At 43.4% G+C, this 13,953-nt stretch overlaps 1 protein-coding gene across 1 annotated transcript in view; it reads right to left on the bottom strand.

Moving 5' to 3' along the window:
* Positions 1–13,953, bottom strand: part of f5 (coagulation factor V) — a 76,879-nt gene that overhangs the window by 2,377 nt on the left and 60,549 nt on the right. The window contains exons 20-24 of the mRNA XM_078232629.1: positions 10,676–10,767; positions 8,082–8,237; positions 4,307–4,451; positions 2,733–2,881; positions 458–640 (exon numbers count right to left, since the gene is read on the bottom strand). Coding sequence (XP_078088755.1) covers positions 458–640; positions 2,733–2,881; positions 4,307–4,451; positions 8,082–8,237; positions 10,676–10,767 — 725 coding nt within the window. The remainder of the gene's footprint in view (positions 1–457; positions 641–2,732; positions 2,882–4,306; positions 4,452–8,081; positions 8,238–10,675; positions 10,768–13,953) is intronic.

Genomic DNA, 13,953 nt, shown 5'->3' with positions numbered 1-13,953 from the left:
TCCTGCTCCTTTCCCTAAGCAATAACTCAGCAAAAGAAAATCCTTTTTTACTGTGCAACATGGTTTGAACGACCAGCATTTATTGCCAATCCCTAATTGCTCTTGAAAAGGTGGCGGTGACCTGCTTTCCTGAACCACTGCAGTCCATGTGGTTCAGGTACGCTGACAGTGTTGCAGGTACTAATTCACTCTCATATATTTTCACAGACTGGCAGTTCTCCAGAATCGTGTTCAAATAGTCATTTATTCGGCCTATTTAATGATAAGAAACTTTACAGCTGAACCGGACTCATTTACCACCAAAGGCACACGCATACTTAACGTTCTAGATGTGATACACCCCAGCACACAAAAAAACTCTGCGTGGATACATGCTACTAATGCCACAGCAGCACTGATAAAACAGACATTAGATTCTTGTCTTTTCCTTATAACCTTCAGCAAATCATGCTCTTACCTTTTCACCCACATCTGGCTGATTGGTGTATGGTCGCCATATTTCGCCATCAGAGCTAAAATGCACTGCATAGCTTTGCACAAACATTGTGGTGGTCAAGGACTTGGCCCCCTGTGTAATAATGCCACTTATATTCATTTTCTTCTGAAAGCTAACCTGAAGCCATGGATCCGTGTCTTGTTTCTGGTTCAATAAGAAGATTTTTGTTAGGGCAGGTTTAATGAGATTTATGTTTATTTATTTGTCACAAGTAGGCTTACATTCACAATGTAATGAAGTTACCAGATTGCAGGAAACTAGAATTTAAGTAGTTGTTTTATACTCTATACTAAAATTGATACCATGGCTTGGAGTTTGACTCTCTCCTGTATCATTTTTTCTTCTATCCCACTCCAATAAATTGTGCTATCCAAGTGTTTAAACTGACAAACACTCTTGTCAGTGTTTTATGCACAGCCAGAGTAAAGATTGACTGCTGTGTCACAGTACCAAGGATAGCTTGGAAGGATATGTTGTGCAAAAGATTTTTACTGTATTGACCTTCACAAATACACTACACTGCAAAATCTGACTCTGCAGTGCCCGTTTCAGATTCCTTTTAAAATCTTGCAAAAGATACACCAATTTTCACCACACTGGGAGAAAGCTGTAGAGGAGGGAGATGACATTGGGAATCATGTTTTCTGCTTGGGTCCAGAGGGAAAATTACTGTTAGAACTTTGTGGATTAAATATTTTCAACTCACTATACACATTAAGACAAGTGACCTGCGATACTGATGATTCATAAAATAATACTTGTTAATGAATACAATTCCAAAACTGAGGCCTAAGGATTATCAAATTGTGTGGCACAGTTGGAAATACTCTTATCTTTGAGTCAGAAGGTTAAGAGTTCAAGTCACACACCAGAGGTGGAACCCTCCCAAGCCCCCACCAGTGTTCAATTGCAGGCTAAGTGGGAGAATATGTCAAGAGGCCCAGATCAGTTTCATGACAATGTGAATTTACAGCGGGATCTTCTTCTGGTGTCTACCATTGCAGGTCAGAAAACACCCCTAGAGACCAGGGTGAAGGTCCGACCTGAGGATGGAGGCCGCCCGTAACCCTGGACCCTAGAACACCACAGTAGTGGGTTGGGGGAGCACCTGCAGGTGGATCGTGCAGATTAGGTGTCCTGGAAAGGGTCCATCTTTCAGCCTCAGAGTGCTCCCGGAGACCTATCTTCATTTTCAGGAGGTCCACCTTCTTTCTTCAATACCAGGTCAGTGATGTTGGGCACCCTTTCAAAATGGTACCCGGCACGAAAATGGACTACGCACCATCTGGGCATACCCAGCCACTGAAGACGGCATAAAAAAACCTTTGTGCATAATTAAAGAAGTCGTGGCTGGAAGTCATGTGGCAGCACAGTGGTTAGCACTGCTGCCTCACTGCACCAGGGACCCGGGTCCAACTCCGGCCTCGGGTGACTGCGTGAAGTTTGCACATTCGCCCCGTGTCTGCGTGGGTTTCCTCCGGGTGTTCCAGTTTCCTCCCACTGTCCAAAGATGTGCAGGTTAGGTTGATTGGCCATGCTAAATTGCCTCTTAAATTCCCAAAATGTGTAGGTTAAGGGGATTAGCAGCCTAAATACCTGGGGTTACGGGGATAGGGTCTGGGTGGGATTGTTGTCAGTGCAGGCTCGATGGGTGAATGGCTTCCTTCTGAACTGTAGGGATTCTATGATTTGGCGTGTATTACCACCAAAGGCAGTAGGAAACACTCCCCGCCACGGGACTTGGTCTCAAAATGGGAGAATGCCACCCCAGGACTGGAGCACAAAAGATCAATTTAAGTATTGCTCAAACAATTAACATTCCAGTGTATCACAGAGGGAATGTTGCACTGTTTCTAATGAGACACTAAACTCAGGACCCGTCCACCTTTTCAGGTAGGTGAGAAAGATCCCATGGCACTATTTCGAAGAACAGGGGAGTTTATCCCTGGTGTCCTGGCCAATATTTATCCCTCAATCAACATCACAAAAAATGTAATCTGATATTATTACACTGCTGTTTGGAGCTTGCTTTGTGCAAATTGGCTGCCACATTTATTACATTACAACAGCATCTCTACTTCTTTGGCCATAAAGCTCTTCCAGATGTCTGGTGGCCATGAAAGGCAAAAAAAATCCAAGATTGATGTTAACTTATTCCTTCAATGGGATTACATTAATATAAATGAATCATTTAGTCATCAGGCAGTTAGATAATTTAAGCTTTCCTTCCACATACATTTGCTTTCCATGCATTGATTCGGCCTTCTCGATCCAGACGTGCAAGTGATGGTTTCCAAGAACCCCACCACGAACTTATGAAGGATGAAGCAGTTATCTGATCATCTGTAATAGTTCCATTTTCCATTCCCAGAGGCTGTGAACAGACTGAAAAACAGAAAGGAATTGTTTGTGTATGTGTAAATAAATAAAACTTCAAACTCTGCTGTCTTTTCTTTCACTAATTTTACCAAAAATGTACATTGCAATTCTTTAGACTCAGGGCCGGTCTTCCAGTCCCACCGAAGGCGCCCCACCCCCCACTCCTTTCCAACTATATCATTCTGTATATTTCTATCCTTCTTCAGTTCTGTAGAAGGATCATTTAGATCTGAAATGATGGAGGTGATTTTGTGCCAGTGTTCACCACGAGCATAAATGGCAATGCCCCCGGCACTGGTTGGTGAAAAGCTAGCAACAATAAGGTCCAAAGTGGTCCTGATACAGTTGACTAAAATTTAATAGCAATCATCAAAATGACAACTGGAATGTTAGCCTTTGTAACGAGAGAACTGAAACATAAAAGGTAAGGCATTTTGCTACATTGGTACAAATCACTGGTCAGAACATATCTGGAGTACATTGTATGGTTCTGGGCATTGCATCTTAGAAAGGATATATTGGCCTTGGAAAGAAAGCAGTGAAAATGTACCAAAATATTACCTGGGCTCTAAGGGTTAGGTTATGAGGCAGAAAATTAGAATTTTAGGACTTTGAAAGGGATTGATGGGGTAAACAGGCAGAAATTTGGTGGGGAGTCTAGAACAAGGAAACAGCCTTAAAACTTGAGTCAGCTCATTTTAGAGAGATGTTAGGAAACACTTCTTCCACGTGCAAGATTGTAGAATTCTGAGATCCAGATCCAATATAGTGTATTTCTCATTTTGACGTCTGATTTGTCTCCTCTTATATTTCTCTCCAGAAGGGAGTTACTAATAATCTGCATTGTTCCACAGATATGAGAAGCCTTCTAGTGGTTTCACCGCGTGGTTATTTTTCATAAACGTGTCTGGATAGTGTCAGAATATTTAACCATTGGAGAAATCACAATTAAGTCAAGTATTCAGTAGACACAAAGACAGAGGTTATAGCCAGAAATTCAGGATTGGCCATTTTAAAGTGCTCCCTGTGCTGTGTTCTCAACCCCATACATGCATGGTAGGGTTGGAGGAATCCTGGATATGAGCCTCGGATCATCATATCAATGACATTGCAGGAGGCTACACAGGCTAGTGGTCAGTGACTGGGATAGTTGGGACCATTTTTCGGTCTTGCAGGGAGACACGGTGGGCCTCATTCCAATTGTAATTCCACCACCAAGGTAACTCAACAGTGGGCTTTCAAATCAGTATGTGTTCATTTCCATTCTGGGCCACTTACTAAGGGGGAGTAACACCTTTTTAATTTTAATATACTGGTGTTAGGTCCTTTTTGTATCAGTTTGCATTTCCCTGACACCAGCTATTCCCCAGCTGGAATATGAAGGGTGAATACTGAGAAAAATGATAAAAAGTTATCTGCAATTATACTCACAGTCTATTTCACAACCATATAACTCCATGCGAAGAGTAGGTCTGACTTTGAAGGATACTGGATATAATTTTAGATATCTTGCGATAATGGGAGGGTCGAACCTTTTAAAATTTATTCCTGTTGCATCAGAATTTCCTTCAAAAATCTTCAAATGGATTAACAGAAAATAGAAGTGAAACAGATTTTCACCATGATCAAGCACACATATTAATTAGGTAAGCTTTTGATATTAAATTCAACAGTTGCAGGCAAACTATTTTACACATCCCACTTTTAAAAAGTATTAATACCATATTTCTGTTTATCCAGCTTTACCCATGTTGAGTTCACCCCTTGGACACTTCCCTCATCTGATCCCAAGGCCCTCCATAACCATGGGGTAATAAGATGTTCAGTGTGTTGAGGTGATGAGAGTTTAAGCAGTCAGCGAAAACCTAATTACAAACATCATGGGATGTGGGCATCACTGGGAAGACCAGCATTTATTGCCCTTCCCTAACTGACCTTGAGAAGGTGGTATGGTGAGCCGTATTCTTGAACTGTTATAGTCTATGTAGCATTGATACACCCACAGTGTTGTTGGGGGGGGGCGGTTTGAGGATTTTGACCCAGTGACTGTGAAGAAATGGGATTATATTTCCAAGTCAGGAGAGTGAGTGACTTGGAGTGGTACTTCCTGGTGGTAGTGTTCCCATGTATCTGCTGCCCTTGTCCTTCTAGATCGTCATGAGTTTGCAAGGTACTCTCTAAGGAGCCTTAGTGAGGTCCTGCAGTGTATCTTGTAGATGATACACATTTCTGCCACTGTGCATCGGTGGTAGAAGGAGTGAAGGTTTGTGGATGGTCAATCAAACGGGCTACTTTGTCCTGGATGGTGTCGAGCTTTTTGAGTGTTGTTGGAGCTGCACTCATCCAGGCAAGTGGAGAGTCTCGATCACACTCCTGACTTGAACCTTGTAGATGGTGGACAGGTTTTAGGAAGTCAGGAGGCGAGTTACTCACTACAGGATTTCTAACTTCTGACCTGCTCTTGTAGCCACAGTATTTATATGGCTGGGTCCAGTTCAGTTTTTGGTCAATGGTAACCCCCAGGATGTTGATAGTTGAGAATTCAACAATGGTAATGTCACTAAATGTCAATGGTTAGATTCTCTCTTGTTGGAGATGGCCATTGCCTGGCACTTATGTGATATGAAGGCTTGAAGGGCCGGATGGCCTACTCATGCACCTATTTTCTATGAATGTAATTTGCCACTTGTCAGCCCAAGCCTGGATATGTCCAAGTCTTGCTGTGCTTGGACATTGCTGTTGGATTCTCTCAACTTTCTTTATTCCTTCAAGGAAAACAGCTCACTTTTGCATGATGTCTGCCCAAGGCTCAACCTATGTACAATACCTGGTACGAGTTTGCCCCTGGCATTTGCCAGCATAGTCTCTGCACTGTATTTAAGATTATTTTAGAATAACACAATGGGGAAGAAATTTCCAGTCCCACCTGCCTCAGGAATCATTGTGAGCGGAACAGAAAATCTGGCGGACCATTTAAAGGTCCATGGGCCTCAGGCAGGAATTTCCAGTCTCGGGGCGGAAGTGACCGGAAAATCTCTTCAATGACCCAGAACTTCAGATCTCCAGATGGTCATACCCTGGAGAATGCTCTGGGAGAGCCTTCAGATTTCCCGATACACCGACTATGAGGGATATGCTTGGGAAGTTCAACTTCCGATGGGCAATTCCTCTGCACTCGGAACCCTCAGAAACTCTGAGTTAGAGCTGGAGACTTTGGATGGTTCTGACTCACTTACACAAATAGTTACCCTGGAAACATTAGAAGGATTAAAATGAGTTTTAACTCCTGGGTAACTGTATTACTGAGCACCAGCTGCCCATTGGACCCCCAAAATACTCATTCCCCAACCACCTAACTACCATGCCACCCCCAACCCAACTAACCCGCCACAATTCCTGATTGGACAGTCCCCCCCCGCCCCCCCCCCCCCCCCCCGCACCAACTACCCTATCTGACTACTTCTGATCTCCACCAACCCACTTACCTCCTCACCTGCCACCCTACCCCCTAGCCATGAATCTGTCATCCTACCCCCTCAGCCACAAACATGCTACCCTCCCTCTTCACCACCTACATTATACATTTTTCTTTTCTCCGTAGCTTCTCAAAGTGGCCTTGGAACATTTGAACTCTCTACTTAATCGGAATATAGCAGCAAGTGCCGTAAAAAGGAATAGCTTGGCTTCCCTCAGCAAACCTGTTCTACAAAGGAGGACTCCCACAACTGATGCACCTTTCCATGCCCATACCTCAGAACCAGGTCACTTCAATTTTGAAGAGGCCTGGTTCCGAGGTTCGGGCATGAAAGATGGAGCTCTGATTCAAGGCAAGAAATGAGGAGTGGCAATCTGTCAGTCATTGCCTTGGAAGATTTGGCCCAAGAAGTTTTAAGAATAACAAATAAAACAATTGGCTTAAATGACACTTTTCATAGATCAAACCAGCTTTCTTATAATTTAATCTTGCAGCGTTAGCCATGAATCATTGATAGTTCTTTTAGCTGACACAGAAGGTAGTGGGTTCAAGTCTTACTCCAGAGACCGGAGCACCATGAAGCTCACAGGAAGATCTATTGATGACACCCTTGTCCTTGGTGGTGACTATAACAGGCTGAAACTACCAATAATGTGCTACAGTTTCTCCGAGAAATTAGGAAAAATCTCTGAAAATTCAGCAACAATTGTCTGTTGTATAGGTGATGGAACACTGAGTAAAGCTGCAGCTTATGTCAAGCCCCTACTTTAATGACTAGGTAACCATATGTCACAGGCTTACAATTTGACCTGTTGTCAGCTTTTGGTAGTTTGCAAGCTGATATATAAGGAAGCATATCCAATTGCCTCAATCCCACTTCAGTCATTTTCTTGATAATTTAGACTGTTGGTCTATTATTCCTTGAAACGAGAAGTTGAGCCAGATTTCTGTTCTTCTGCCAAACTTTTAAACTTATGTTCCCTACCATCATGATGTACAATTTGCCTGTATTTATTCTGTCAAATTTCTTTGTAATCTTGAGCCCTGCATAGTCCAGCTTGTTTTTTTCCATGCTTGCCGTCCAACCATGAAAATGCACACAACTTACTCCGTATTTGCTGAACCCTGCCTAAAGTGTCATGTAATTGACTTTTAGGCAGATTGGCTTTGAATAATTAACCTTTTCTATGTCATGCTCATTCTGTCAATCCTCAATCATCGCAACTGTTGGCAAATGGCAAGGTCACAAGATGGCAGAGTCACAAGATAAACAGGTTTATTTGGTAGCAAACGCCACTAGCTTTCGGAGCGTGCTGCTCCTTAGTCAGGTGATCTCCCACTCCACCTGACGAAGGAGCAGCACGCTCCGAAAGCTAGTGATGTTTGCTACCAGACAAACCTGTTGGACTTTAACCTGGTGTTGTTAGACTTCTTACTGTGTTTACCCCAGTCCAACGCCGGCATCTCCACATCAGGGTCACAAGATGGCAGGGTCACAAGATGTCAGGGTCACAAGATGGCAGGCCAGACAAAGGCAAGAAAGTGTACAAATGTCAATGAAAGAAATGTACATTTTAAGTGCAAAATATGTGGAAAGCAATGTTCAATCTGAGGTGCTTAGCCAAAAATATATTGGCAGAGAAGTTCCAGGTTGCAGCTATTGATAGTCAATCAGGAGATTGAAAGAGTAGAAGTTGGTACATAGCTGGTGTGATAAATTCAGAGACTCACTTGTTTGTGGCTTCTGCTGTTTCCATTGTATAATGTCCAATTTTTACCATCCCCACTGTATTCAATGAAAAAGGCTGTAATATAATTTTGTACAAAAAACACACTGGCTCCTTGGGTGGCAATCTTACTGATCACCATTGGCCTTTCGAGATCAATCTGTGACACAGAAACAGTGTACAGGCATTAGCAAAACAACACAGGCAAAATGACACTAATTTATCATTAAATTGCTGATCCCAAATGGACCAGACTCTAATGTCTTTCACTCTTTGATATTGGACAGTCATAGAAAAACTATCAGGGAATTCCACAAATTGCTGATGAATGGCAAAAGAATCTGCATGCTTAAGAATCATAAATATGAGGTTTACTCACTCAGCTGTAAACAGTCAACCATTCAGTCACTTTGCATATATGATTCACAAAGCTACAAGCAAGTGAACAGGTTCAGTTTGAGTCCAGATGACCCTTTGACAAAAGGGTCATCTGGACTCGAAATGTCAGCTCTTTTCTCTCCTTACAGATGCTGCCAGACCTGCTGAGACTTTCCAGCATTTTCTCTTCTGGTTTCAATAATAAGTATGTGGAATTTTAAAATTATAATAAAACCTAACATTCGAAGAATTATTTTTACGAATTAGTGCACTGAGTGCAGAGCTTTCCATGATAAAAGCACATATTGAGAATTCAGATCTGTTCCACTGAGCAGTGTGCCCCACATATATCGTCATGGGCAGCAAATCATACAAGTCAGGATGATCCTGTCATCTCAATTCTCAATATCTGCATACACTGTTTGAAGCTTGGAAAGCTGGAATGTTAAATTCATAAAGTTTATCCTCATACCTGGAAGTAGAGTTTCAGTAAAGAGGGTTACATATAACTCTCCACATGTTTGGTAAAGCAGGAATTCCTGACTGGCAGTACACTAAGGAGTGCGACATTGTAAAACTGCTTGTGAAAGAGATGGTTGTGACTAATTAATGGGAATGGAGCTGCCGGTGATAGCTATTGGCTGACGTGTTAAAATATTCTATGGAATATGATGCTTGCTGTGTTACCGGAGATGAGAGGTTTATTTTAAAAAAAGGTCCACTTCACTTTCTGGATGCTCATTAGTCTGGCAGCCTGTTGCTCAAGAGCAAGGAAAGAAGGAACAATGTTAAATTGTAGTTCAGGCAACATCCACAACTTGAATATAGGCCACAAATGGAATCCTAGTGGTTGAATCTGTTGAGAGGGCTCAAGCTAAATAGTGCAGATGGTTCAAAAAAAAAGACATTTACTTGTGTGTATTCGTGGCTTAGGGCAGTATTTCAACATCATCAAGCAGAATTCTCCCAACCGCCCATGGTGGGTTTGGTGACAGGTGGGTGTGGTGAATCTGCCGAGAACCAAATGGTAGGAAACGCACAGGCGTAAAATCCCATTGCAATTCTCCCAATGGAGGGGCAGGGGATTAATGGCAGGTTGGTCATCCCACTGGCAGGTGGTGTGAACGCAATTTGCTTCTCATGAATGTGTGGTGATTGTCCCTTTAAGGATCAATTGGCAGAATAAGGGTTACATGACCTGGGGAACCAATCGGGGAGCGGGGGAGGGGGGGGGGATGGGGGGGGAAGCGGGTGTCACCTTGGTAAGTGTGGTCTGCTGTACTCAGAGTCATCCTGGGTGCTGGTTGCAGCCACAAGGCCGCAAGCCTCTATATAGTTTTAATCTTTAGGTAAATGACCTGTGTTTCCCTAAACAGGTGAATAACCATCTTTACAGAATGCTCATTAAAACAACTGTCTGCCCATGTCCCACTAGGCTTTCAATCTTGTATCACATTCGTGGAAAATCATGTCGGCATCAAACTTGATTGCTAAAGAGTGACATGCACAAGATGGTCCTCAGTTTGTCAGAGGCTTCGAAGTGCACACAACAAAGCCTTTCTGCCACAGTGCTGCACTACTCCTGGTGCACTGTTCACCACTCTGCCAGGGCAGACATGTCCTTGCCCTGAGTCTCCACACCGAGCAGGTCTTCATGGGCAGCACCATGCTGCTGGATTCATGGATTCTTCTGTGCCACTGTCTCAGTCCAGTACTACACCTGGTTTGGGGAGTACAGGGGTCTTCTTGCCCTCAGGTGCACACACCAGTGTCTACCTGGACAGCACTATGTTTTGGCACTCATGCAGCCACCTCAAAGGTCCAAAGGTCGACTGGGCAAAGAGGGGAGTGTGGTGGTTCTGGTGGCCTGATGAAGGGGCGGCATGGTGGCACCACTGCTGCCTCACAGCGGCAGGGACCCGGGTTCAGTTCTGCCCTTGGATGACTGTCTGTGTGGAGTTTGCACATTCTCCCAGTGTCTGTACGAGTTTCCTTTGGGAGCTCCAGTTTCCTCCCACAATCCAAAGTTGTGCAGGTTAGGTGGATTGGCCATGATCAATGCATGGAGTTACAGGGTTAGGGAGGAGAATTGGGCCTAGATAGGGTTGGTGCAGACTCGATGGGCCAAATAGTCTCTTATGCACTGTAGGGATTCTATTACTCAGTGATCAATTCTTTCAGAAAAAGATTATACTGTTACTTGCAGCAAATCAGACATACTTGAATCCAAAGATCATCTCTGTGTTTTACAGCACTCCAGGCATTGACCATGTCTCTGTTGTGTAATCGTGCTAGCTTTGGCTCCCAGTTATCTAATAAAGAAGGAAAGTAGTAGAACAAAATGAAAAGTAAAAACTGCAAACGCTTTTGAAATGAAGCTACAAAAATGCACAGCAGATCAGTCAATATCTGTAAAGTGAGAAGGTGTAATGATGTTTTGGCTATGCGTTCTTGATCACAATCATGCAACGAAAGAAGCCTGCTAAACTTTTCATTTATTTAAATCACTGGATGGGCAAACAGCTCCATTAGGGGCACATGCTCCTCCCTGCCCAAGTTATCTTTTGCTTGCTACAACTAGATTGTCCAATAGATCCAAGATGAGGAACTTCCTTTGATCACTAAATCTGCTGTAATAAGTTAGCACTACCCTGTTTAATCTAATTAATCTAAATTACAGCTCATTGCTTGTTTCTTGCTTATATTTTCTGATATAAGAAATATCACACAGTTGAGCCACTTTTTACAGGCTAAACTCCGGACCCATATTTATTATACAAATGTAGCGGTCCATAAACACAGAAAAAGCAAGATACCAGAGGATACTTCAAGGTGTTCAAAATCATATGGGGGCTGGACGGAGTAGATAGGGAAAATCTGTTACCACTTGTAAAAGGATCACGGACAAGAGGGCACAGGTTTAAAATGGTTTGCAAGAGAAGCAAATATGATGTGAGGGGAAAAAAAACTTCACACAGCAAGTGGTTCAGGTCTGGAATGCGCTGTCTGGAAATGTGGTGGAGACAGGTTCAATCGAGGCATTCAGGAGGGTGTTAGATGATTACTTGAATAGAAACAATGTGCAATGGTATGTGGAAAAAGCTGAGGAATGGCACTAAGTAATGATGCTCATTTGGAAGGCTGGTGCAGATACAATGGACCGAATGGCCTCCTTCTGCACCGTAACAATTCTGTGTAACACAGCATCACCAGCAACTAGACAACACAAACTGGGCCTTGTTTGTTTACTCCATTTTCAGTGAAATCTCTGCTGGGGAACTAAGTAAAAGCAGACTGAAAAAATGCACAAGGGAGTTTGAGTTGTAAGAATATCTACCTCTTGATGATATAATACTCTGCACCAAATTACATTTCCTTCTGAAATATTCCACCAGACTGTGTTCACACAAATTGCATTTTCTTCTTATAACATGATAAATCCATTCGCATTTGGATTATGATACCCCAATAAAAAGCAAATTATTTGTCACTTAATTTGTGCAGAGCTATCTTACTTGATGTCGCTGGAATATCTCTGGGGTATCAATTTAATCTTAGTGAAAGGTGTAGCCTCCATTTTATGCACTAGTTGCGTTTCACAATAGGAAACCAAAGATAGAAATACTGATTTTTGTCACCCCATTGTTGTTGTCAATCAGTATAATAATGGCAGAAGTATGTGCATGAATTTCCTTCCGATATTTAGGTATTCTGCAGTACTAACACCATGGAACCTGCTAAGGTGTAGAGGTGGGAGATGGGGACGGGGGAATATTAGTGGTCAGTAAGTCCAGGGGTACAGGAATTGGCAGGACCTGATCTTTGTTTTCAATTTCAAGCTGTTTTGGGCGGGTAGTGTGTGGCACCAGACGCAGCTGGGGGCCTGCCATTGCCAGGTGCACAGTCATTGGGAGGCTTGGAAAGATCACAAGGGGGAAGTCAGGACAGAAGGCGGGGGCTAAGGGGAATGGATTGGTGATCAGAAAGATTGTGGGGGATTGAGGGAGGGATCAGAGATTTTGCAGGGGAGAGGCTTCAGGCAAATTGCAGTGTAAAGAAGGGGTCAGACAGACAGTGAGTGGTTTGACAGGGAAGCTTGTTGGGTTGGGGAATCAATCCTGTTCCTTTTGGTCCATAAGCAGTGCTGTAAAGGTACTTAACTGACGGATCCAACTGCTCACACTTGCCTTCAGCTGCCAGATTCCATGAAAAATAAAACTTAGGGTAACATGGAAGCATGAGCCTATTGAATTTATTGTAAGGAGCCCAACCCCCCTCCACTCATCTCTGTCCCTGAAGTGACTGGTTGGGGTCACGTTGGCCTCATTAGAAAAGAAAAGAACTTAATAATGATATAAGTTTGGGCCTCAGTTTAACTCTGGGATGGAGAACAGCAAAGTGAGCTGTTCAAAATGGCAGCCGCCAGGCTCTGCCTACTTTAAGAGCTGGGCCCCATTGAAGTGCTGCCTGCCAAAATGACTGGGGACAGATTATCTGGCTGCAAAGGTTGTTCAGCGGGAGGCTGCCACTGGCAACCCAAGGGAGTGAAAATCTGGGTTGGGGGAAGGGGGAGGCCCAAAGTTAAAACACCACTTCTCCTCTTGGCCCACCGAGAAACTCAAAGAAAAATGAAAATATTTCTATGCTGGGTTTGCTGTGACACTGATTCCAGGCACGTTTTACGTAGCATGGGGCCACCATAAACCCCTGCCACTAGATTATCAGATTAAAATGGCAAATCAGGCCACACAAATTACATTGTTGTTACCCAATCTGCATATTTAAAGAGGATGCCATCAGTTTGGGGTGGGTACCCTTTCTGCCAGACCAGGGTAAGGAGGAAGTGGGCAAGTTTAACTGCCCCACCCCAATGCATGGTTTCTGTCAGGTGAGGGAGTTAAATCAGATTACAGTCTTTACCAAAATCCTCAGCAGCCATGCCCTCGGCAATAGGAACATCATAAAATGGCACACATTTTATACCGCAGCTGCTAACCTTGGGAGATTAAAAATCTACTTTGGTAAAACAACACTAATTTTTGAAATGACATTTGCCTGATGCCACACCTTTCGTACTGTGGGTACACACGAGTGATAATGAGAGAGAGAAATATGAACATTTAGCTTTTCCAAAAAGAGACACAAACTGGAAGCCAAAACAGAAATTCTGCAGGGACACATTAGATCAATCAAGATCTGAAAAGGGAAAATATAATTTGTTATTAATTCAGGTGAAGGGTCACATCTGAAACATTCACACCAGATTATCCAAATCTGTCGACCAGAATTCTCTGGCCGTTTACGCCGGTGGGGGGATTCTCTGGTCTCGATGGCAACGCACTCCCGCCAGCGAGTTTCCTGCCGGCATGGGGTGACGTCAATTTGAATTCCCATTGATAGTGGCGGGACGAGAGAATCCCACCACTAGCAAGCAATGTGTCACCTCCTGTTGGCGGGAAACACACGACTGGGAGGCCGGAGAATCTCACCCGTCATTT

This window comes from Mustelus asterias, chromosome 17, assembly GCF_964213995.1.
Source record: "Mustelus asterias chromosome 17, sMusAst1.hap1.1, whole genome shotgun sequence".
Lineage (NCBI taxonomy): Eukaryota > Metazoa > Chordata > Chondrichthyes > Carcharhiniformes > Triakidae > Mustelus > Mustelus asterias.
Note: the sequence above shows the minus strand (reverse complement) of the source record. Positions and strands in the feature narration are given on the sequence as shown.